We start from the raw sequence: 22,298 nt of genomic DNA on the forward strand, positions 1-22,298 counted from the left end.
AGTTAAATATGTAGTTCTTCAATCTTTATTCCTTGTCTTAGTGATGCATATTGTTTAATGGAACTGTGCAAAGCAGCAAAGGCTTAGTTCTGTGTGGTTTTCTGTATCTTTTTTGTTTGTTTGTTTCCCTAGGTTTTATGGGGTTTGGTTTGTATTCTGCTTTTTTCTGTTTCTGGCTGCTATTTTGTTGAAGGGACTTCTGTTTTTTTCTTTAGACTCTTTTGTTAAAACGCCTTTTTCTTCTAATGTAATTGTTTAGGGTAAGTGATGAAAAAGATGCTCGAGGTTATCTTCAAGCCTTGGCCTCTAAAATGACAGAAGAACTAGAGGCCCTGAGGAACTCCAGTTTGGGTGCAAGAGCTACAGTAAGACTCTACTGCCATATGTCAGATTTTTTCGTTGTTGTTTGAAAAAACATTAATTTGATAGTTTCAGCTGCAGTAATAACCTGTCTGTAGAGCCTGTGTTAATCAAAAGTTAAACTTTCCTAGAGCTTTCCTTCTGAATAACTGAATAGCAAATTTATTGTTTATCAATGAATTAAACACCAATATCTGTGTAATGTGATTTTTATCTATAATATTGTTCAAGTAGCTACTTTATAATCATACGTTAATTTGTTGAAGGAAATCTATACTTTGGGTCATGAAAGCCTTAAAATCTTTTACTTTTGAAATGTGAATGTCCTTCATAGCTGTCATTTGAATGGAGGCACATCAAAACTAGAATTCACAAAATTTCTTTGCTTTTGAGATCATGACAGCATAAAACATTCATCTTGCCTATTTAGTACTTGAGTTTAAAAATAACAATACTCTTCTAATTTTGTAATTTTAGATTACTTTGGAATTAATGAACTCTTATGTTAAGAACATAATAGACGGGGAAATGTAATTTTTGAAGTTAGTTACATTCCGCATTATGTGCCTTTTTTCCCCTTCTCCCTTTTTTTATTCCTCACTAGGACATGCCCTGGAAGATGCGCCGCTTTGCAAAACTGGATATGTCTGCAAGGTTGGAGCTACAGTCTGCTCTTGATGCTGAAATCCGAGCCAAACAGGCTATTCAAGATGAGTTGAATAAAGTCAAAGCTTCCTGTATCTCTACAGAATGGTAAGACTGACTTGTTCTGATGGAAATTTACTTTGATACCTTCCAGGGAGTGTCATCAAATCATGATTTTAACTATCTTGTCTGTCTGACATTTGACAATGAATGATATGCCAGTTTCTTATATCCAAATGTGAAAAAAAGACCATATCTCTCTTCATTGTGTAAGCAGCTGAACACTTACTGGGAAAATTTGAAATCTTGAAGACTTTCAGAGGGCACACTTTAATAATATAATATCTCCTAGTTGTGATAACAAGTTCAAATGCAAGCAGAGTTTGGGTTTGTATCTTAGAACATACTCTCTTCCGTTCTATTCATAGCTGCATTGGGTTAGCTGAGGAAAATCAGTTATTGCATACTCATTTGCACAGTAATAAGATGTGCTTATGGAAGATTATGAATTCTTTTATTCCTTCCTCAGACCTCTCTCCCTTCCCCCTCACCCCCAAATTACAAAATTTATTCTGAGTTGGGTGAATGCCTGAAGCGGGAGATCAGTAGGAAGACGTTCCATTTCTAGGTCTCCAGCTTCAATCTAGCTCAGAGCACTGACTTGTTTTGCAGCTTTAGGAAAGCAGTTGGACAGAGCTGAGATTCAAGTATGTTATCTGTAAAGTGGGAATACCTTGTCCACCTGACATGGGTGTTTTTCAGGCCAGGTGACATGATGATAGGCAGCACTGTAGATCCTCTAAGAACAGGAGAACCAGTGTTTGCTTTGATAGGCAAGGATAAGAAGTGTGGTAGAAATGCGTAGTAGTGTTACCTATCTGCTGTGACTCAGAAAGCACTGAAACAACTAACTGTAAAGTGACTGAGAAGAAAAATAGTTCAATGTAATCTATTAGTATTACAGGCACTGCGAACTAAGAAATTAAAAAAAACCCGATTTTGAAGCATAAAAATACATGTGGTCTTTTTTTCCCATTCACAGGATACAAGGTCACACAAGTACTCATAAATTAGAAACATGAGCCTGTTTAATGGGTAAACGGGGGCAATTAATTGCTTATCCTGGGTTTTTTTAAGATACCATAGTAAACAGATCCCATTAGATTTATGAATTCATTCTGGCGTTTGATGACATCATGAACCTTGCTGGGCATTAATTTTTAAATAGCATGCGAAGATGGACAAAAAAAGTGACGTGTATCATGGGTTCTCAGTATTTATATAGGTTTTTTGTTTGTATTCTTTTGAAGTAAACTGCAAGAATCTGAGAAGAAGAACATGGAACTGTTGACAGATATTGAAAGGCTGAAAAAGGAGACAGAAGAGCTTAGATCAGAAAAGGGTATGGCAACTGATATCCAAGTAAATAACATGTTTCACCTTGGTGGGTACATCTTATCAATTAAATGTCACCTTGCAACTGAAATACGATGCCAACAGACTTTGACATACAAAATGTGAGCACAATTGCATGTTAAGATGTACCCACAGCAGTTGCATTTGCACTTCTAATACGTACTTGTAATACGCTTCAGTTTTGTTGATATACTTGAACCAGTAAGGCATTATTTGAGTTAGAAATGCATTATTTTTATTTGGCATGTGTATGGTGACTTACTGCCAGAAAACAGTTACAAGTATAGATATATTTATAGTTTTTTTCCCCTTTATGGTGGGTGAAGGTATTTAGACTTCAATACTGATCATAATATTCTTCATCTATGAATGTTTTGGCCTTGTCTACACAGAGAGTAAACAACTGCAGAGGCGTTCATAGCATTCATTTGTTTCTGGGATGACTTCGTTGATTGGCTTTGTAACCACGTAGTGAGCAGTGTGGTCATGTTTGCTTTGCTGTGGTATTAAGAGCATGTTCTGGGATTTCTAATGCATCTGTCTAACAGTATTTTGCATTGTTGCTGGGAGAAGAGACTTTCTGGTAATTCTGAAATGAAAAAAATTTTCATTGAGAGGTGATTAATGATTTGGCTGATTCTTTGCAGTTCCCGTAGTAGCGCTAATATTTGTATCTTATGAGTCACATGGGAAGAAGTGATTTTTTCAGACCAAATGGAATTACCTAATTTTCTGTAGGGAACTGTTTGAACTCCAGAGTTTCAAAACCCTGGCAACAATTGCTGCATAGGGATGTCAAATATTGTTCAACCTTTGCAACCTAATGGCATGTCAATCAATAATTTATTGTAGTTAACATTCAGCTCCTATATATAGGCCTCCAAGTGCTGGTTGACTGGTAAATATAATACAAACCTATGCAGAACAATAAAAAATTACTGGTGCTGATTAGGAAATAAGACTTAAGGAATTGATACTTGTTCATCTTGATGCTTAGCACTGATACCAGGATTATGCTTCTTCCAAGTGCTTGGAGAGGAACTCTTGATAATGTCTCCCCGGAGACAATAATGCTTTGTCATGTTTAGCTTTCATTTATAGATTCTTGAACTGTCTTAAATATTATGCATGGTTATTTGGCTTCTGAAATCTTCCTCTGCATAAACAATGTTAAGAATTTATAATTAATATTTTACCCTGTATTTTTTCAAGTGTTGAAAACCTCACTGTTTTTGTGAAAAGAGATAAACATTTACTCTTTTCTTTAAAAAAAAAAAAAAAAAAAAAGAAAATGTACTGTTCAAGGAAAACTTAGTTGTTATGCTTTTTGCCAGAAGTAGATTAATAGGATTCTACTGCAACTATTCAAATATTTTGATAGAAATATACCTTAATCCAAAATCCTTACTATCTTTGGACTTAGGTTTCTCTTATAAGAAGAAATATATTGATGTTTGAATCATGAACTGTATAGAGGATTCAAATGTAGTCAATGTACAGTGGTAGAGTAACTTCCTGTGTGTGGAAATTGATTTCTAGGAAGGGATTACTTAGATTAGCACTTGAATCCTTTGTTCTTTTTAAATGTGTTCCAGAAACTGAGGAGGGTGGGGAAAAAGAGTGCTAATAATTATTCTGTAAAGTAGCAGGTAATTTGAGAATTGTTTTTAGTCTTTTACTGGGGTTTCAGCATATTTATGTTTTGAAGAGGAAAGGGTTCTTTGTAACTTCTTTATTCACTGTGGGTTATAGTTAGAGCAAACAGGGTGATATGGCCAGTTAGAGCAAGATGCTGACATTTTTTAAAAGAAATAAGTGACCTTTGATAGCATCACTCCTTTGGGATGCACGCAGACCTGCAGGCTCTGCCCATAATAAGTGTGTATATATATAATGTATTTATAGTGTTCAGGAAGGTAGAGTTTGTACACATCTGTGATTTATAAACACCCACACAGCAACTTGAATTATTCCCCAAAGAAAAGAAGAAAAAAAATGTATTAGTTGAAGCAAGTTAAAATAACAGTCAAGATGTGCCAGCCTCTGCAGCTCCAGAGGATGCAGCGTTCCTGCTCTGCTTACTGGCTGAAAACCGTGTAAATGGTGTAGCGTGACAGAGACATTTGAAGCTTCACCCAGGATTCTGTTACTCCTGGACATTCAAAAGTGAGAGGTGGCAGAGAGGCATAGAGCATGGTTTAAGGAACTCGTATTATTTGGAAACGCAGTGTGTTCCTCAGACAGCCTGTTCTGTACGTTTTTGTGGAACCTCACTGTTTGCTAAAGCTGCCTTGTCATGGTAGGCTATCCAGCGAGTGACTAGAGTGGGGATGACACCTGCTGTGTTAGTGCGTATGCCTGTATGTCGTGCAGCACATGTTGCAAATGGACATAAGCACGTTAGAAACCTGTGCCTTCTGCATAACAGACACGTACATACAGTATGTTTTCATGTTGAAATTACACCACACACATCCTAGCTTGGAAAAGGTTAATTAAACATATGCTGCTTGCTTAGTGGGTATGTGCCTGTTAAAAAAATCTTTTACTCTGGAAAACAGACCGAATGTGGCAACTCATTTCAAAAAACATAGGTGGTTCAGGTGGATACTCAAACCCTGATTCAGCAAGGCAAAGGTCCTCCATGAAAAGGTCATTTTTCTGTAGCTTAAAAACCTGCTGCTGTTTTCTAGGTGTAAAGCACCAAGACTCACAGAATTCTTTCTTGGCATTTTTGAATGCGCCTACCTCTGCTCTGGATCAATTTGAAGTAAGTGTACAGCTATTCTAACTCTCTGTTAGCCAGTGGAACTACTGCTGTTACGCGCAGGTTATATGCATATTTGCTGAGAGTTTGCTACTGTATTTTAAACATATTGCCGCATTTATATTTGTGTATAATAATATGTGAGAATTGTTTGTCATTTGCAATGCTGGCTGTCTTCTCTTGAACACTAGTAGTCATAATGAATTCTCTCTGAAACCTTGAATGCAGAAATTTTTCTGATTTTTGTAGTGAACATGAAAAGCGTAGTTGTTCAAATCTCCTTTCTTTGTATTCAGAAAAACGCTAAATAATGCGGATACTGGTTTGGTAAAAATGAGAGAAAATACGTAAATAATCCTTGAATGTATTCCATGAAGTCATTGGTACCGTATATTTATTAAGTTGTTTTCATCTTCTGTTCCTTTTATACAGATCCGTAAAATCCAGATAATTACTATTCATCTCCTCTCCCCAGATCCTATATGCTTAAAAAATAAATCTGTTTAATTCCTTTGTCACTTTTAGACAAAAGACCAGTTTAGGTAGAAAACCTGGAAGAAAAAAATTGAAATGATGCTATACATTTCATACCTTCAGTAATCAGTACTTTTAATCAACAGTAAGCAATGCATCATTTTTCTTTTAGAAGAACAGCTGGGGTGAAATATTGGTCAAACTGAATTCAGAGGGGACAAGGCACCATCTTTACAGTTATACATGGGTCTAAAATTTGCCCCTGTGTTTTTTCCTGATGGGTGTACAGGATCATCACATTTAGCTATGAAAGAGCGTAATCCCTGATGTTACTGATGTTCCAAAATTTACTTTCTTTTCATTGTGTAGTTGTTAATTCATTGTTCTCTCTTGAAGTCTTCACAATTAATACCATTTTTAAATTTGCTTTTTAATTATTGATCTTATAAGTTACTTTCAATATAAAAATCCTGTTGGAGTGTAGGAATATTTATTTTATTGAGGGAATGCTGGAAAAACATTGGGTTTTATACAGGTAGTTTATTGGTTAATTGTCTATGAAAGGCAATTAATGAAAACTTGCTGAGGTAACTGTTACTGGCATTTGTTATTTACAGTTCTTTATTTTTGCACTTTTATTTATACTGAACAGTTCTCTTCATCCATCTCTTTCTCTCTTTTTTTTTACTGCTGTTTTCATTAAAATAGGATTCCTTTTCCTCCTCTTCATCCTCATTGATTGATTTTATGGATGACGTAAGTCTTTGACTTTCAAACCAGTAAATCCCTCAATAACAGAGATTAGTTGATTCATTTGAAATATTCAAACATTAATGCAGTCAACTTAAAAAATCTACAAGTGCAGTGGAGAACAGAATATTTCTATAATAGCATACTTACACCTATTTATATAGATAGATGTTCAGTTTTAAAGTAAATGTTTTTCTTTAGGTGCAGGTGAAGAATTCTTAATTACAAACAGTTTTTCTAATGGGGAGAAGCTGCTTTTGGGCCTTATCTACTGATATGGCCCATGGAAAATTGTTCCAAAATCACTGGCACATTTATTTCATTTAGTTCTATTGCTTCATATTATTACTTTGTCCTTAGTTGTTTCCAAAAGTTTTCTGATCACTTTGCAAATGTTTTCCTTGCATACAGTTAATTTCTGTTTGCTCAAATAAAAGTTTGTCTGCTTTTTAGCCTATACTGTACGAAGTAATTTTCGTTACAGCTGAAGTGAACTTACTACTTTTTATTGCCATTTGATCTGCTAGTTTTCTGTCAGGGCAGTGTTTAAATATTTACCCTAGTTAATTGCATAATAAGGGAATTGAGTTAAAAGCTGAAAAATGACTGTATTATATTTCTTCCAGACTGAAGTAGTAGGCACCTAAAAGTAAACAATAATAAGCTTTTTAAAATCAAAGTATATACTATGCATCCATGATAGAGAACCATTCGTTACAACTCTGTAGATATGTATGTACATCAGTGTGTACTTGTATATATGTGTATACACGTGCACACATATTTATACGTACATATTTAAAACAGTATAATCCTATTTGCATTAAACTGTGATATAATTAATCTTAGTCTAGAAATGTCTGCTGTGAAGGGTGTAATAAAGAGGGTATAGTATATGGGCCTATTCTACTGATTGCATTTCCTTTCACAAACTGAAAGAATGCTTTTCTTCTAGATGCTTTTCTTCTAGATGCTTTTTTTCTAGATGCTTTTCTTCTAGATGCTTTTCTTCTAGATGCTTTTCTTCTAGATGCTTTTCTTCTAGATGCTTTTCTTCTAGATGCTTTTCTTCTAGATGCTTTTCTTCTAGATGCTTTTCTTCTAGATGCTTTTCTTCTGTAAATCAGGTATATACCATAGACAAAATGAGAAGGTACATCTGTGGTACCATAGTAGAAGGTATTGGCCTGCATTTTTGTATAGCATATAGAAAACTGTTGTGCTGATACTGTTGGAATTTTCTTACATGAAAAAAATGAGAGTACAGTTTCCTGTCATGTTAAATCTACAATAAATAAATAATATTTATATCCTTTATCTGGATTAAGGAAGTGTTCTCTATGTTGCCTGAGTATTAGGAACACTTAGTTTGTATCAGCAGGTTTTTTCATAGAAAGCTACCTTGAAAAAAATCTAATACTCTTGTCCTAAAATCTATTAAAAGAGAAATAAAGTACGTATGTGGCAGAGTAGCTGATAGTGTTCTATTTTGCAAGGGGAAACTTTGTACAAGAAAATTTTACTGGTTGCTATCTAGTTAGTTTTGAAGGACATCAGTACTTTATTTTGTATTTGTTGTTGGTTCTTTTTTTTTTTTTTTTTAAAGAAGGCAACATATCTTTTTCACAGGCATTTTGATAAAATCACTTTTTTTTAATCTATGCGAGTGAATAATTTTTCAACTGTTGGAGTACATCCTTTAAGACATTCTTCTTGATTGGTCCACCCAGATCAAATCTTTTCAGATACCTACCTTTTAGTCTTGGGTAAAACTACAGGCATTAATGTGTGTATTGTTGCAGGTAGATGACTTACTACATGCAGAATCAAACTTCCCCTGTTCTCAGTTGCATTGAGCAAGAGTACATTTCTGGACTGGACTGGCCAGGGGCTAACGTCTCTTAACACTGGGGCAGAATTCTTTCTCATCTGGCAAAACTGCAGAAGACGACAGTTGACTTGTGCTTAAAGTCAGTTCTGCATCTTTCATTTATTGGACAATTACTTAGAATCATAGAATCGTTTAAGTTGGAAAAGACCTTTAAGATCATCAAGTCCAACCATTAACCTAACACTGCCAAGTTCATGACTAAACCAATTAAGGGTAGAGTAATAATTAATTTCATGTTTTCTGGCTTGGTGGCTGGATTATTTTTTAATGAAAGTAAAACTAGAATAGAATCATTAAGGTTGGAAAGGATCTCTAAGATCATCAGTCCAACTGTCAACCCAACCACCACCATGCCTACTAAACCATGTCCCAAAGTGTCACGTCTGCACGTTTTTTGAACACCTCCAGGGATGGTGACTCCACCACCTCTCTGGGCAGCCTGTTACAATGCTTGACCACTCTTTCAGTAAAGAAGTTTCTCCTAATATCCAATCTAAACCTCCTCTGATGCAGCTTGAGGCCATTTCCTCTCATCCTATCGCTAACTACTGGGGAGAAGAGACCAACACCCACCTCACTACAACCTCCTTTCAGGTAGCTGTGGAGAGTGATAAAGCCTCCCCTCAGCCTCCTCTTCTCAGGTTAAACAACCCCAGTTCCCTCAGCCGCACCTCATAAGGCCTGTGCTCCAGACCCTTCACCAGCTTTGTTGCCCTTCTCTGAACACGCTCCAGCACCTCAATGTCTTTCTTGTATTGAGGGGCCCAAAACTGGACACAGTATTCCAGGTGCGGCGTCACCAGTGCTGAGTACAGGGGGACAATCACCTCCCTGCTCCTGCTGGCCACACCATTCCTGATACAAGCCAGGATGCTGTTGGCCTTCTTGGCCACCTGGGCACACTGCTGGCTCATGTTCAGCCAGCTGTCAACCAGCACCCCCAGGTCCTTTTCAGCCAGGCAGCTTTCCAGCCACTCTTCCCCAAGCCTGTAGCGTTGCACAGGGTTGTTGTGACCCAAGTGCAGGAACCAGCACTTGGCCTTGTTGAACCTCATACAGTTGGCCTCAGCCCATTGGTCCAGCCTGTCCAGGTCCCTCTGCAGGGCCATCCTACCCTCGAGCAGATCGACACTCCCACCCAGTTTGGTGTCATCTGCAAACTTACTGAGGGTGCACTCAATCCCCTCATCCAGATCATTGGTAAAGATATTAAGCAAGACTGGCCCCAACTTCATTCATTCATGGAGAGGTTCATAATATATAGTCTCTGAATTACCAAAATGAATGGTTATTTATGTTTTAGCTCATTGAGGTGGTCCACTATCAATCTATTAGGCAGACTTAAATGAAAATAAGGGTATTAAAAATCCCCTCCCACTGGATGTGACCTCCATTCCCTTTCCAATGTCTCTTTTTGACAGTAGTTGCCTTGAAGGGCAGTGTTTCTTGCAGCATCTCAAGAAGAATTAATCTGTGTTCAGTCAAACCTGAGAAGTGTGGAGATTCTTTATGTTAAGTCCAAGGAAGAATTAGAAGTCCTCAGGTCAGATTCATGCAATATTTCATGGGTTTCAGGAAAGCCTCTCCTGTAATCAAGAACCCAGAGTAAATAGAACTAATGGCACGTATTGTTTCTTCAACCTTTGTGCCTCGTTAAGAAATGACAGAGAGAGCATAAAATAATATGCAGTTGCAGTTCCATAGCACTCTCTGCAAGATCTCTGAAGTCTATTTAAAACAGAGATGTGTAAGCAGCACTGAGTTTGGCCCACTGATTACATTTGGAGTTTACTAGGGTAGGTATGTCTTGTGTGTCTGCCATCCAAATGACATAATTGTTTATAGCACTCTGTGAATGACTGGAGTTAATTCTGATTTTTTCAATGACAAAAACAGTAGTTTTGCAATTTCTACTGGAGAGAAGTAAAAATAGATGTCCTGCTGCCTCTGTAGCCTGCAGGTGCTGAGCAAGGAAAGTGGGAGCTCACTCTTCAGATGAGTAGCAGTCACTGTTGGTACCAGCTGTCCCTGCTTGAAAAGATACTTGGTCAGGTTGGCAGAACTGGTGCCTAAATCCTCATAGCTGCGAAAGCCCATGCATTCAGAAACAATCCTTGTATCTCCTGTGCACACAGGAAGGTGCAAAGGGGGGGAGGAATGGATTTTGCTGTCCCTGGAAGTCACCCCCCACGACTCTAATACACTAATTTCAAATTCTTTGCTGCTGTTTCTCCTGTGTGTTGCAGGCTGTCTCTCAGTAATGTCGTCTAGGTGTTAAGTCTCGTGTGTTCACTAGAAGTGTCTGGTAATGGAAGAGTTGGGTTTTGGTTTTTTGCCAGGTGGATCTTTGTGTATCTCACTAGCTACTAGAAGCAATCAACTTGTTTTATTTAAAGATGAATTTGTGATTATTTAATATCAATAAAATGGAATCCCATTTTCCCTTGATAAAATTATTTTCCCCACTTGCTAGAAAATATTATTTTTCCCCTGTTATCAACACATTACAAATTAAAAATAGATTTCTTAAATTCTCCTGCAATCTGTCATCGCATGCAGTCCCTGTGGGCTTTGGTTAAACTAAACAAATGTGAACTTTGTAAATAACCACAGAATAAATCATGTTCTGAATTCTCATTATTAAATAGAATAAGCCATAGTAGTGTGTGGTGAGAGCCCTGACTGTACCTGCACATTCATAATTAAGTTTAGAATAATTCTGGTTCTTAATGATACTTTAAATTGAACATATTGCGCCTCCAAGAGATTGCTTTATTCATCTTATTTAAAGTACAGAGATGCTAACTGCAAGTTATTAGTGTAATGTAGTCTGCAGTTTCACTGCTATTGCCCAGTGTAAAACTGCAGACTTTAAAATAACTGCTCTTTTTTTTTGATGTTTCTTCCCTCTTATTGCCCCAGAATATCTTGCTTTCAAAATACTTCTAAAAATGAACATGTTTGTGTGTGTCTAAACACTACCTCTGGAGGTACAGAGCAACGAATTCTGATGTGTGTGTCACTGTTTGGTTTTGTAACATATTCTCCTCCTTTCTTTGTTAAAGCGCTCTCCTTCCTGTATTCCAGCTAACAAAGGCAGACGTGTAAGAGGCTGTCTTACTCTATGTGGCCCTTTATTTTTTGCCTGTTGTGTACATGCCTTTGTTTAATGTATGGATCGTGTATTTACCTCACTGCATGTCTTGTGCTGCTGCTACTGTTCGCTGCTGCTGCTGCTGTGCTTTTTGTTGTTTTACAGCTGTGGGCTAAAAGCTTTTGGAGTATTTCATCTGGTAATTCTATGAGCAGAATATCACAGTAACTGAGGAAGATGCTTTGGGTACTTTCTCATTTCAATATTCAAGTTCTTTGTGAAAGCTGATCAGGTAGATGCAGGTTGGGAAGATGAATAAATACTAAATGAGAGCCTGTTTGTTTCCTTGCCCTTAGCAGAGGACATGTGTTGAGTTATGGGAATTGCCTATAGAAGGTAGAAGTTTGGCATTTGGGAGGCATGCCATAGCAAATGATAGAAAATACCAAAGTACAGAGATAAATAAACTGGGAGTGGGGAATTGAGTAAATTGGAGCATCAGAGAGGGCAGGAAAAATTCATACAAGGAAAAGGGAGTTGGATGTGTTGTAGTTTGTTAAGCTGGAAAGCTCTATGATATAGTTTCAAAAATCAAGGTAGGTTTTTAAACATGGTGTTATCAAAGCTTTGTCAGACTGAATTCATACCAGGTACGCTACATCCATTTTAAACTCATAATGCCACTTTTGTTTCTTTTATACACATATGATAATAGGAATAGGAAAGCATACAAAGCATTTATATTGAATATTCAATAAATAAGCAATAATGCCCAACAGGTCTAATAATGACCTTACCTATGCACACTGCTCACTGTCTTAGGCAAGCTTACAGTAACTGCTTGTTTTTGTCGGCTGTGGCTCCAATTCAGAAGTTTATCTCTCTTCAAGATGTATTTATACACTGGCCAGCTTTCGCTCAGACCTACACAGGTGACACCGTGTAGACAACTAAGCACAGTCCTGTGGAAGATGACAAGGCTATTAAAATTTTGTAGGAAATACTGAAATATGCTTTTGATAATCCAGGGGATTAGTTTAAAGCTAAAACTAATTTTACTGGTGTTAATACAGTCCACATAAGCTTTTGGCCATAGTTGAGTCAGGTTGCTTTTGTTCTTAATTCTTCTCACTGAAGCAAGGAATGTGGAGACTACTGCAGCAATACAGCTTAAAGCCCTGTTTCTGCAGTAAAGGTAGTGGTTAAATTCCCTTCAAATTCTGTAATGGTAGATCAGATTCTGTGTGTTTTGTGGGCTTTTTATGTTCATAAGTAAAGTAAAAATACATTTGTTACTGGTTCAGCAGTTGTCTTCAACCACAAAGGCTTTGTAGCACATTCCAGAAAAGTTCCATCATTCATATCATGCTTGTACTAAATTTTTTAAGAGACACCATGAAAATTCTCTGGTATGCAGATGCTACTTTGAAAGGGAAAGCCTTTGGAGTATCTGGAAACATTTATGAAATGATAGATTATATCTCTGAGTTTAACTTGCAGAAGAAAAGGAATGTCTGTTTCTTGCTGTGAAAAATTTGCCTGTAGTTATTCATTGGGCTTATTTTTTAATAACACTTCTAAGAATTGTTCAAGGTTAAATAGTCTTTGAGTGGACTCCAAGTTATCACATGTTTAGACTTGATAAAAAAAAAAAGTTTAAAATAATTGAAAGTGTGTTCTGTGTCTGGGGATTTGCTACTTAAAGGCATCAATGTTTCTAATACTGGATAAAGCTTCCAATTATTACTTGCTTCTGATAAATCTGAGCACAAAATGTTTGCTTTACTGCTAATTTTTGCCTCAATGCTTGAAACATGATCTATGTGTAGAAAACAGCTGTATCCCAGTGTGAGAGTTTCCTGTTTTCAATACAGAAATACTTGCAGGCATCTTAATATGCCTAAGTTAATTAAGCTGATGAGCATTTTCCACTACATAATTTTTTTGAAGGCTGTGATAAAACTAGAAGCCATCAAATTTAACTTACTACTATTTAAATTTAAAACAAAAAAGGGGGAGGAAAAAAAAAACCCAAACCAGCAACTGCACCTGTTCACTACCATAACTGAGTTTCTGGGGAACAGGACCGTATATGCATGTATTAAGATTGGCTTGGCAATGTATTTTATTCCCAAAAAGCAGTAAAATTTGTGGAACTCTTAGTATGATGTCAATGGCAGATGAGATAAAAAACACTGGAATGTTCAAATGCTTTCTGTAAATGTCGCTGCATATTTTAGTTTGTGTGCAAGCTAGCCAAATCCTTAGCAATGGGGAACTAATGATAGTATTGCTCCAGAAAAGCCAGGCATGCAATGGAGCCTTCTGTAGGCCTCCAGCTTTTAGTTTTATTATTAGTGGAGAAAAGCATCCTCATCTCGCTGTAATTTAAAAAAAAAAAAAAAAAAAAATATAAATTTACATAGCAACTTTGATGAGGAGATGTCTTGTTTTCAAGGAAAAATCCTGCATTCTCTGATTTTCCAGTTGCACTGACAAAAGATGACTTGTTATCCAAGATACCTTGTTGTACCTATATGCCTTGCCGTTCAGTGTAGTTCTGTGTTGGGCTTAGTTTCATTGTATTACAAGGACTAGGAAAATATTCCCCTGAAGAAACTGTATTCCTGGTAAGGATGTTTTTGTAGTTCAAATGGCATACAAAAAAACCCCTCAGTTCTCTGTGAATATAATTAACGCTGACCTCAGGAAATATGTTATTTGCTCTGCCTTTTCTCCTTATTTTCTCCTAAAATTGTTTGCAGTGATTTACATGGGCTATATGGGAATTCACTTCTAACAAATCTCTGCTACCAGTGGATGAAACCCAGTAGTGTTTAGAAAATATTCACCCTTTAAAAATGCTGAATTACAAGTCTCTTCAAGTGTTCATCAGGTCCCTGAACTAGCAGCTCTTATGCATGTGCTTACCTCTAAGCAGATGCCTTGGCGTGTTCATATTCAATAATTTTCATTGCATTTTGTACTTTAATTAGGAAGTTGCTTAGAACTGAACTTTTATCCTGTCAGTTCTCTCAGGAATTCCACTGCTCCGATATCTTATTTTGGTAAGGACTGAGAATTCTTTTTTAATGAAGTCTTTGATTTATTTTTTCGTTTTTTTGTTTTTGTTTTTTTTCTCTTGAATTGTTCTCCTAGATTGATTCAGTTGAGAATTTTACATTGTCTAATACTCCATCACGGGATGAAGATAGCAAATCTCACCTCCATTCAAGATCAAGGTCTCCTTCTACAGCTAGCGAGATTGAACCAATCGAGGTACTTCAGTGTTGACAAATTTTTGTCTTTTTTTTTTTTTTTAGGAGTAACATTTCACTCATAAAATTGCTATTGCAAATCCTTTTGTTTAGAATGAAGCTCACTCCTCTGCAGCGAGATTATTGAGGACCTTATAATCGCCTTCTGCGCTAGTGGTGAACTGTATTCTGGGGAATGTTGCATTTCCTTCACATACAGTTAATTGATTAGGGATAGGAACTGTGTTGAATCAATTATTAGATACAGTCTCTCTTCATAACATATCATCAGTCATGAATATTTAAGAAATGTTGGCACAAAGTTGATGTTATACTGTAGTTTGTAAGAGCTCACTTCGGAGTCCTGCTGAAAGTCTTGTCCATACGAAATATTAGCCAGGCTCTGCAACTGTATCCCCTTTCGCTGTTAAAAAATTTAACTCTCTGATTATTTTACATTAGAAAAGATTCAGTCAGATGTTTAAGACGGGACGTTGTAGTCTTTTTACTTTATTCAAGTTATGTTTGATAGTGTGTATTTGATGTCTTATTGATCCTTTGGGGACTATGTTCAGGTTACAGATCATCCTCCCCGTTCAATTCACACACCAACCATGAGGACAGCATATATTGGATCGGGACTCTCTGCACCAAAGGTATTCAGTCAAGCGTTCACACTTTTTATGTAGGAAGGGGGAAAATACCACTTCTGGGCAACAGCTTCAGGAGGACTGTTTATCACAGTAATATTACCAGAACTGCCTAGAAGGGTTGTTTATATGCAAGCTGATTGCTTTCTAAAATTTAAAACTCCTCATTCTTACATTATGTGGTGTGACAAGTTGTACTAGGCTTTCCACTGTAGCAGCACACAGGCATTTGATTGTAGGAAAAACAGTAGTTTGGACACTAGAGATAAATGAATCAGAATGTGAAGAAAGGAAAAGAGGCTTCCTAGAAAGAGAGTGTTTTCCAGCCCTTGTCTGACTAACATGCCTCTATCCTCTGCGTAGAACAAAACTGATGTCACTGGGGGCCAGTCTCAGATTAGCACATCTGTGTGCTAATTAGATGCTTATTTTTGAGAAAAGGCAAAGAGTAAGCCTAAAATTAAACTGTAGATTTGCATTTTTTTTGTAAGCAATGTAGAGTGAGCACTACAGCTAGCACTGCAGCACTGGGCTGGGAGAAGGAATTCCAGTTTTTCTGTCTTCTGGCTTTTCACTTGCATAAGTACTGATTTTACATCAGTTGTTGAAATCATTCTGCTTTTGGCCAAATAAGCCAGTCAGTGTATGCTAATTCACAGTGGATTGTGTGTATTCAAGCAAATGAGGAATAAGATACAAGCTATTAAAGGAAATAATTTCTCATAAAACTTTCAGAAGTGCCTTGATGGCTTAGGAATCTTCTGTATATTTTTAAAAAAATGACAGTTTTTCTGCAACTAATCAATGAAGTAGAGTCTTTCTAATAGATCTGTTTCTCTGCTTTGATAAATTGCAAAATAGCGAAAGACTTCATTGTATAAAGGAAAGCTCAAAAGTTTGAGCAGACAGTGTTCTGTTGGCAACATCTTAGTAGATCAATTAAAAAAATACCCTAAGTACACTTGGAATCATGTGAAACAGATTTTACTATGCACATCGTTTCATTTTTGCAAATATTTTGCTCGGTAAGTAATGATTGGCTTTCTAATTTATTGAGTTCCCTAAAAACCTTTGTACTTTATGATTGCATCAGTTTTTAAAGCGAAGTATTGTTTTCCTGCAAGTTTCAAAACAAGACATCTATCTGTAGACAGAAAGCTTCCATTGTAACAGTAAAACTGTCATTAAATATGGATGAAGTTTGAGCCCTTAGCTGCGGTATCTTATGCTGTGAAAAACAGGAAAGTGAATAAAATTTTAATATACCTACTCATTAAAGCAGTCTGCAAAATTGTCTTATTTCAGATCACGTACATTATCCAGGCTTTTTGGACTGCCTTTGTGTTCACCCTATGCTGTATCCTTTCTCCACCTACCCGTTGTTACTTAGCTGGGACTTTTTTTAGAAAAGCAAAGCAGCTTCCTGGATTTTGTATAAGGCCTTTTATGAATCATACTACCACATTACGTAGTCATTTAGCCTTGATATCATAGCATCAGCGCTGCCTTCCTTGAGAGGAGAGAATTAGAACACTTAATTCGTGTAGTCTGTGTTCCCAAGAACTAACAAGAAAAGAAGCCCTTTCAAAATCAACTTCATCTGTACTCTTGCTTTTAAATTGGATGTTCTGAAATTGGCTGTGCCTGACGCCATAAAACTGAACTCTGTCGTGCTTTCTGGTATAAAAATTAGAATTTTGAAAAAGTCTGATATTTTTATTTGAACTAAGGCAGCACTCCTTACAGAGGAGCACTGAATTTGCAGCTTAGAAAATACTGCAGTGGGTTGATCTTGGCTGGCCGCTAGGTGCCCACCAAGCATATACACACACACATGTTCAACTTCTAGAGTGTAATGGAATAATTTTGGCAACTTTCCTATCTGCAATGGAAGCAAACTCATGTTCTGAGATAAGGTCCAGTTTCCAGGGTTCCATTTACAGAGGATGGTTTAAATTATCAGTAATGAGTACTGATAAGGAATTTTTTTTCAGCCCATGTGTTAGGAGCTCAGATCTCATTTCAGCAAACACAAATAAGCTACCTTTTTAAATGCACCTATGCACTCTTACGTCTGTGAAAAAAAAATAACTTCTCTTCAGAATTGTTACAGGTGTTAACATCCTTGTATGCTTGTTTCGCAGCCTAAAGCCCACCAGTTTGTAGTGAAATCATTTAATACACCAACAAAATGCAATCAGTGCACATCTCTGATGGTCGGTTTAATACGACAGGGCTGTACTTGTGAAGGTAAGTGCTTCTGAAAGCAGGAAATGTGAACTGAAGTTCTTATAGGTGCAAATTGCACAGTAAATGCTGTGGTATAATAGTGCAGGAGCCTTCTGTTTGTGTTTTGAATAGCAGAATATATTCTTATGCTTCAGTCTTTTAACAGTAGAAGCCAAACACTTTGAACATCTTACGTAACAGATTATCTAGTTGTCTGGGGACATACTTATTCGAGTTGGTGGTAGAAGAGCTTAGTTGAGTTGACTTAAAATGGCAATAAGGGGCCACAGTCAGTGGTGAAGTATGCCGACAGCAGCTTTGCTTTCTGACTGAGGGCAAAATGTAAGCCAGCTTTGCCATTCAGTACCAGTTTTGCTTCTTTCCAGGACTAATTTAGTCTAGGTTTGTATGTACACAGAATGACACTCATTATTTCGAGGAGTATCCAGCTATTTGTTTACTAGTAGAGTTGGACCTAGAGGAAATCATAGACATTATCTCAGTATGAGCTTCTGATTAGGCTTTTTCTTACCTGGATGAAACCAGACTGTGTATCCATACATCTCTGAAAATGAGAAAATCAGAATTTAGAGCAGATAAAATCATGAACTGCTGCTGTGCACACTTACATTTCTGTTGCAGTGTAGCAAAGTTCAGTGAAACTACTCAGTTGTTGGTCAAAAAAAGAGAGGATTCCTTTATAAATGTCATCATCATTATCATAGCTTTTGCCTTGCACAAAAAATGACCATCAAATCTTTTTGTTTCTTCTCCTTCTCACAAGTATGTGCATTCTCTTGCCACGTGACCTGTGCAGACAAGGCTCCTGCAGTATGTCCGATCCCTCCCGAACAGACTAAGGGACCTTTGGGAATAGATCCACAGAAAGGCATAGGAACAGCTTACGAAGGACATGTCCGAGTAAGTATCAAGTAGCTGCGTTTGGGGCACTTAGATTAAATTTGTTGTTTTCTGGAGCTGGTGTTAAACTCTGACTGGGGTGTGGTGGGGGATGGATTCAATTAAGGTAACAGTTTGGAAACTTAGACCTAAATTTTCACAAAGCAACTCTTAGCATTTTCAACAGTAATTCTCTCTCCCATCTCTGTCAGCCATTGTGCTCTGAGTTGGTCTCAAACAGTCCATCTCTAGAGATCAGCTAATCTTCCAGGGCCTGTGAGTTTTTTAGTCTTTCTGTTGATGCTAGTACTGTCTAGGGTCATTGATGTGGATACTTGTACATAAATACTAAAAAAATTACTCAACATAGTTTTGGCCATAGTTGACCAACTAGAGATGGGTTTCTTTCTCTATATTAGTTAATGTAGGTTTGAATGAGTTTGGGAAATAAGAAGAAAAAATCTGTGGTGCTATGAATTTTTTAAATAATATGTTGTGGTGTCTGTGTGGCTGTGTTTGATGCTCTTACTTGCTTAACATTATCACTGAATAAAAGCTTGTCAGCCTAGATGAGAGAATTGATTTTTATACTGTCTGTCTGATTTTTGATTGCATGCAAACTTACAGAGAGTTGATCAGAATTTATTTTGCTAAAGGTACCAAAACCGGCTGGAGTAAAGAAAGGTTGGCAGAGAGCACTGGCAGTGATCTGTGATTTTAAACTCTTCCTATATGATGTAGCAGAAGGAAAAGCATCCCAGCCCAGCGTGATAGTGAGTCAGGTCATAGACATGAGGTAAGCTGTTTGGTGCTGAGTTGGAGCTTTTCAGAGGCACTGGGAGGTTTTTTTTCTGCTTTTTCTTTTTGTGAAATCAGTAAGCAAGCTCCAGAACTTCTATGAAACATTGTAATCCATGTTGAGAGCCCCTAATTTTCCAGAAAAAAGTAGTGTTTGCAGTTAGCCTGAACTACACTTCTGTGTTCATATGTGGCAATTTAAACTTCCATTACTACATCATGTGCCAAAATGCATCTGTTCAGATGTGTAGAAGATCTGGAATGAATAAAGAAGAAAAATACATTCTTTTGGAGTTGAGTTTTGAAAGACAGATAAAACTTTGTTATGGGATAGAAGTAATACAATTTTTGATTCAGAAGGGCTAAATAGTTTGTTCCCACTGTCTTCAGTATTACTGAAATATGCCAATTTCATTAAAGGTTAAGAACATTTAACATACCAACTAAGTAAAGCTCATCTCTGAACTAGGTTAGTTTATCCAGGAAGTCTTAAACAGCTTTAGCTTGTAGCTTATAGTGAGTTTGGATTTTTATGAAAGAGTTGGAGAGGTGTTCTTGGTCCAGGCTTATTTTTTAAGTTTGATTATTTTTATTTTTTTAAAAAAAGGTTTTAATTTAAACAGACAAAAGAACAGATACTCCGAATAGATTTATCTCCATCAGCATTTACCAGGAATTAATTATGCAACATCGCATTTGTGCGTTTCATCTGCAGATAAAGAGGAAAGGATTATTTTAAAAATTAGATCTCAGTACTGTCTTCTTGTGTCCTTCACAAAACAAGGCTATTGGTACTATAGAAATATAAGTAAAAACCAAACATACAGATTTTACTCTTTAACTCTTTTCCAATTATGTTTGTGGTTTACATAAGGGATGAAGAATTCTCAGTGAGTTCTGTCTTGGCCTCAGATGTCATCCATGCAAATCGAAAAGATATCCCCTGTATCTTTAGGGTAAGTATTACGTCTTGAACCGAGTAACCTAGAAGTACAGGGTTTCACAGTGTGATGTACAGTGTGCATTCACTGACAGCTTGCTAGTATTTTATTTCCCTTGCAAGTTCTGGCCGTGTGGTATCCATGGCAGCAGCAGCAATGCATAAGGATCTGTATATATATCATTTTTGTGGTAAAAATAGCACTGGTACATTTAGACAAGCTCTTATCTCCCCTTTACGTGGGTTTTATTTTTTTAACCTTCACAATAAGATGTACTTTTCTCAACCTCCTGTTAGTCATTTGGAATTCTTCTACTCTGCATGACCTTCTACACTTTCATTTCCTAAAGTTGCCTTCTGCTTCTCAATTTAATTTGTGGTGTTATTCCTGAAGCCTTTATTTTATGTACTTTCTTTGTATATATGCATTGGATCTCTAAAAAATCCCATTCATCAGGTAGTCAGTATAGAAATCTAGTGTAAAATGCTCATCAAAATTTGTGTCTATTATCTGGTATCAGGATTTTGCCATCATTGACCTTTTCTAATATTCTTCTTATTTTTGCTAGATATTCTGTTGAAGCTTTGACCTCAATGAAATATCTTTGGTGTCTTATTAATTCCCATATCATTTCTTTACTATACCATTGTATTTCACTCTTTTGTTTTCCAGCTTGCAGACTTGTTCATCACTGCATGCTGAGTGGAGATAAACCTACAAAAGGGGCTTTCATTTTTATCTATAGTATCTGTACCAAATACATGAAAAGGATCACAGATTGTTCTTCCATAAAGACCATTCTTATTGCATTAAATTATTAATGAAAACTATTGGTCTTAAAAAAAAAAATACAGAATACTTTGTAAGAAATGCTTTTCATTATAAAATTGCTGTGAGAAACAATTGACTATCTTATTTAGGACAGACATTTCCAAATTATAGAATAAATACAGATGCATTTAGAATAAAGCCAAAGTTTTCTCTATTCTTTGCTGAGTTTTTTACATCTACAGGTTTTTCTCCTGTGGGTTCTTGATTGAGATAGAGCATTTTCTATTAACTAAGGCTAAACTTTTGCATTCTTAGTTCAGACAGCTAATGAAAAGGGCACTTATAGCCATCTGATACCCTTGTAAAAATGATCATGATGAAATTTTTTATCACTTATGACTTAAAATATATATTTTAAAATTTTCCAGGTTACAGCTTCCCAGCTCTCTGCATCCAGTAATAAGTGTTCAATCCTGATTCTAGCAGACGGTGAGAATGAAAAAAGCAAGTGGGTAGGAGTGCTGAATGAATTGCATAGGATATTGAAGAAGAACAAACTCAAAGACCGCTCAGTCTATGTTCCCAAAGAAGCTTATGACAGCACCTTACCCCTCATCAAAACAACACAGTCAGCAGCAATCATAGGTATGAAACGAATAAGAAGAAAGCTCTAAGAACAATGGGTATGCTAAAAGCATGCTTTTTTTTTTTTTTTTGAAAAAAATGTGTTGAATGGTGTTATCTACTGAATAGAGAGTAATATGTAGTGTTTTTATCCTATATGGAAATGTGTATGGGTTTGAGAGAGAAGTGCAATTCACTACCCAGTACTTTTGTCTGATCTTTAAGAATATTCCCCCTGTTCACACACACTCATAATTATGAATAATTTTGACTGAGATTTGGACATTACTGTTTTGTTATTCTGTAAACATAATTCCTTAACTGGGCAAAATTAGCACTACAGAATAGACGTAAATCACTGACTTTACAAAATCTGCTTGTGGGACCAGAGAGAAAACATAAAAGCAGAGAATTAATTTAGTCTTTTAAATGCTACTGCATAAAATATTTTAAATATTTAAGTATGGTATTGTAGTTATTTCAAAGTCGGTAGTACACTTAGGTGCTCTAAATGGTTTGTGAAAAATATTTCCTGCTGTTACTTGTACTAACAGGAGAAATGGGAAAAGACTTATTTTTTCAGAAATTTGAAAGATTGGGAGGATAACAGTGTTTTTTTGTTATGTGAATGTGTTGGGTTTGGCTTTATATTTGTTTATTTCAAGTTATTAAAAAACTGTCTGTGTTAACCAGAATTATCACTATTGCTGAAGAAGTAGTTCCAAAGAAAA

General features: G+C 36.5%; 1 protein-coding gene across 5 annotated transcripts in view; it reads left to right on the plus strand.

The window, feature by feature from the left end:
• The window catches only part of CDC42BPA (CDC42 binding protein kinase alpha), a 193,149-nt gene that overhangs the window by 146,701 nt on the left and 24,150 nt on the right, over positions 1–22,298 (plus strand). The window contains exons 18-30 of one of the 5 annotated variants that reach the window (XM_075706897.1): positions 260–365; positions 965–1,113; positions 2,316–2,407; positions 5,115–5,191; positions 6,371–6,418; positions 11,369–11,407; positions 14,557–14,676; positions 15,230–15,310; positions 17,449–17,554; positions 18,318–18,454; positions 19,090–19,229; positions 20,106–20,187; positions 21,372–21,588. In XM_075706897.1, coding sequence (XP_075563012.1) covers positions 260–365; positions 965–1,113; positions 2,316–2,407; positions 5,115–5,191; positions 6,371–6,418; positions 11,369–11,407; positions 14,557–14,676; positions 15,230–15,310; positions 17,449–17,554; positions 18,318–18,454; positions 19,090–19,229; positions 20,106–20,187; positions 21,372–21,588 — 1,394 coding nt within the window. The remainder of the gene's footprint in view (positions 1–259; positions 366–964; positions 1,114–2,315; positions 2,408–5,114; positions 5,192–6,370; positions 6,419–11,368; positions 11,408–14,556; positions 14,677–15,229; positions 15,311–17,448; positions 17,555–18,317; positions 18,455–19,089; positions 19,230–20,105; positions 20,188–21,371; positions 21,589–22,298) is intronic. The other 4 variants (XM_075706895.1, XM_075706896.1, XM_075706899.1 and 1 more) reach the window with 4 other exon arrangements.

The sequence above is a fragment of the Pelecanus crispus genome, chromosome 3 (assembly GCF_030463565.1).
Source record: "Pelecanus crispus isolate bPelCri1 chromosome 3, bPelCri1.pri, whole genome shotgun sequence".
Taxonomy (NCBI): Eukaryota; Metazoa; Chordata; class Aves; order Pelecaniformes; family Pelecanidae; genus Pelecanus; species Pelecanus crispus.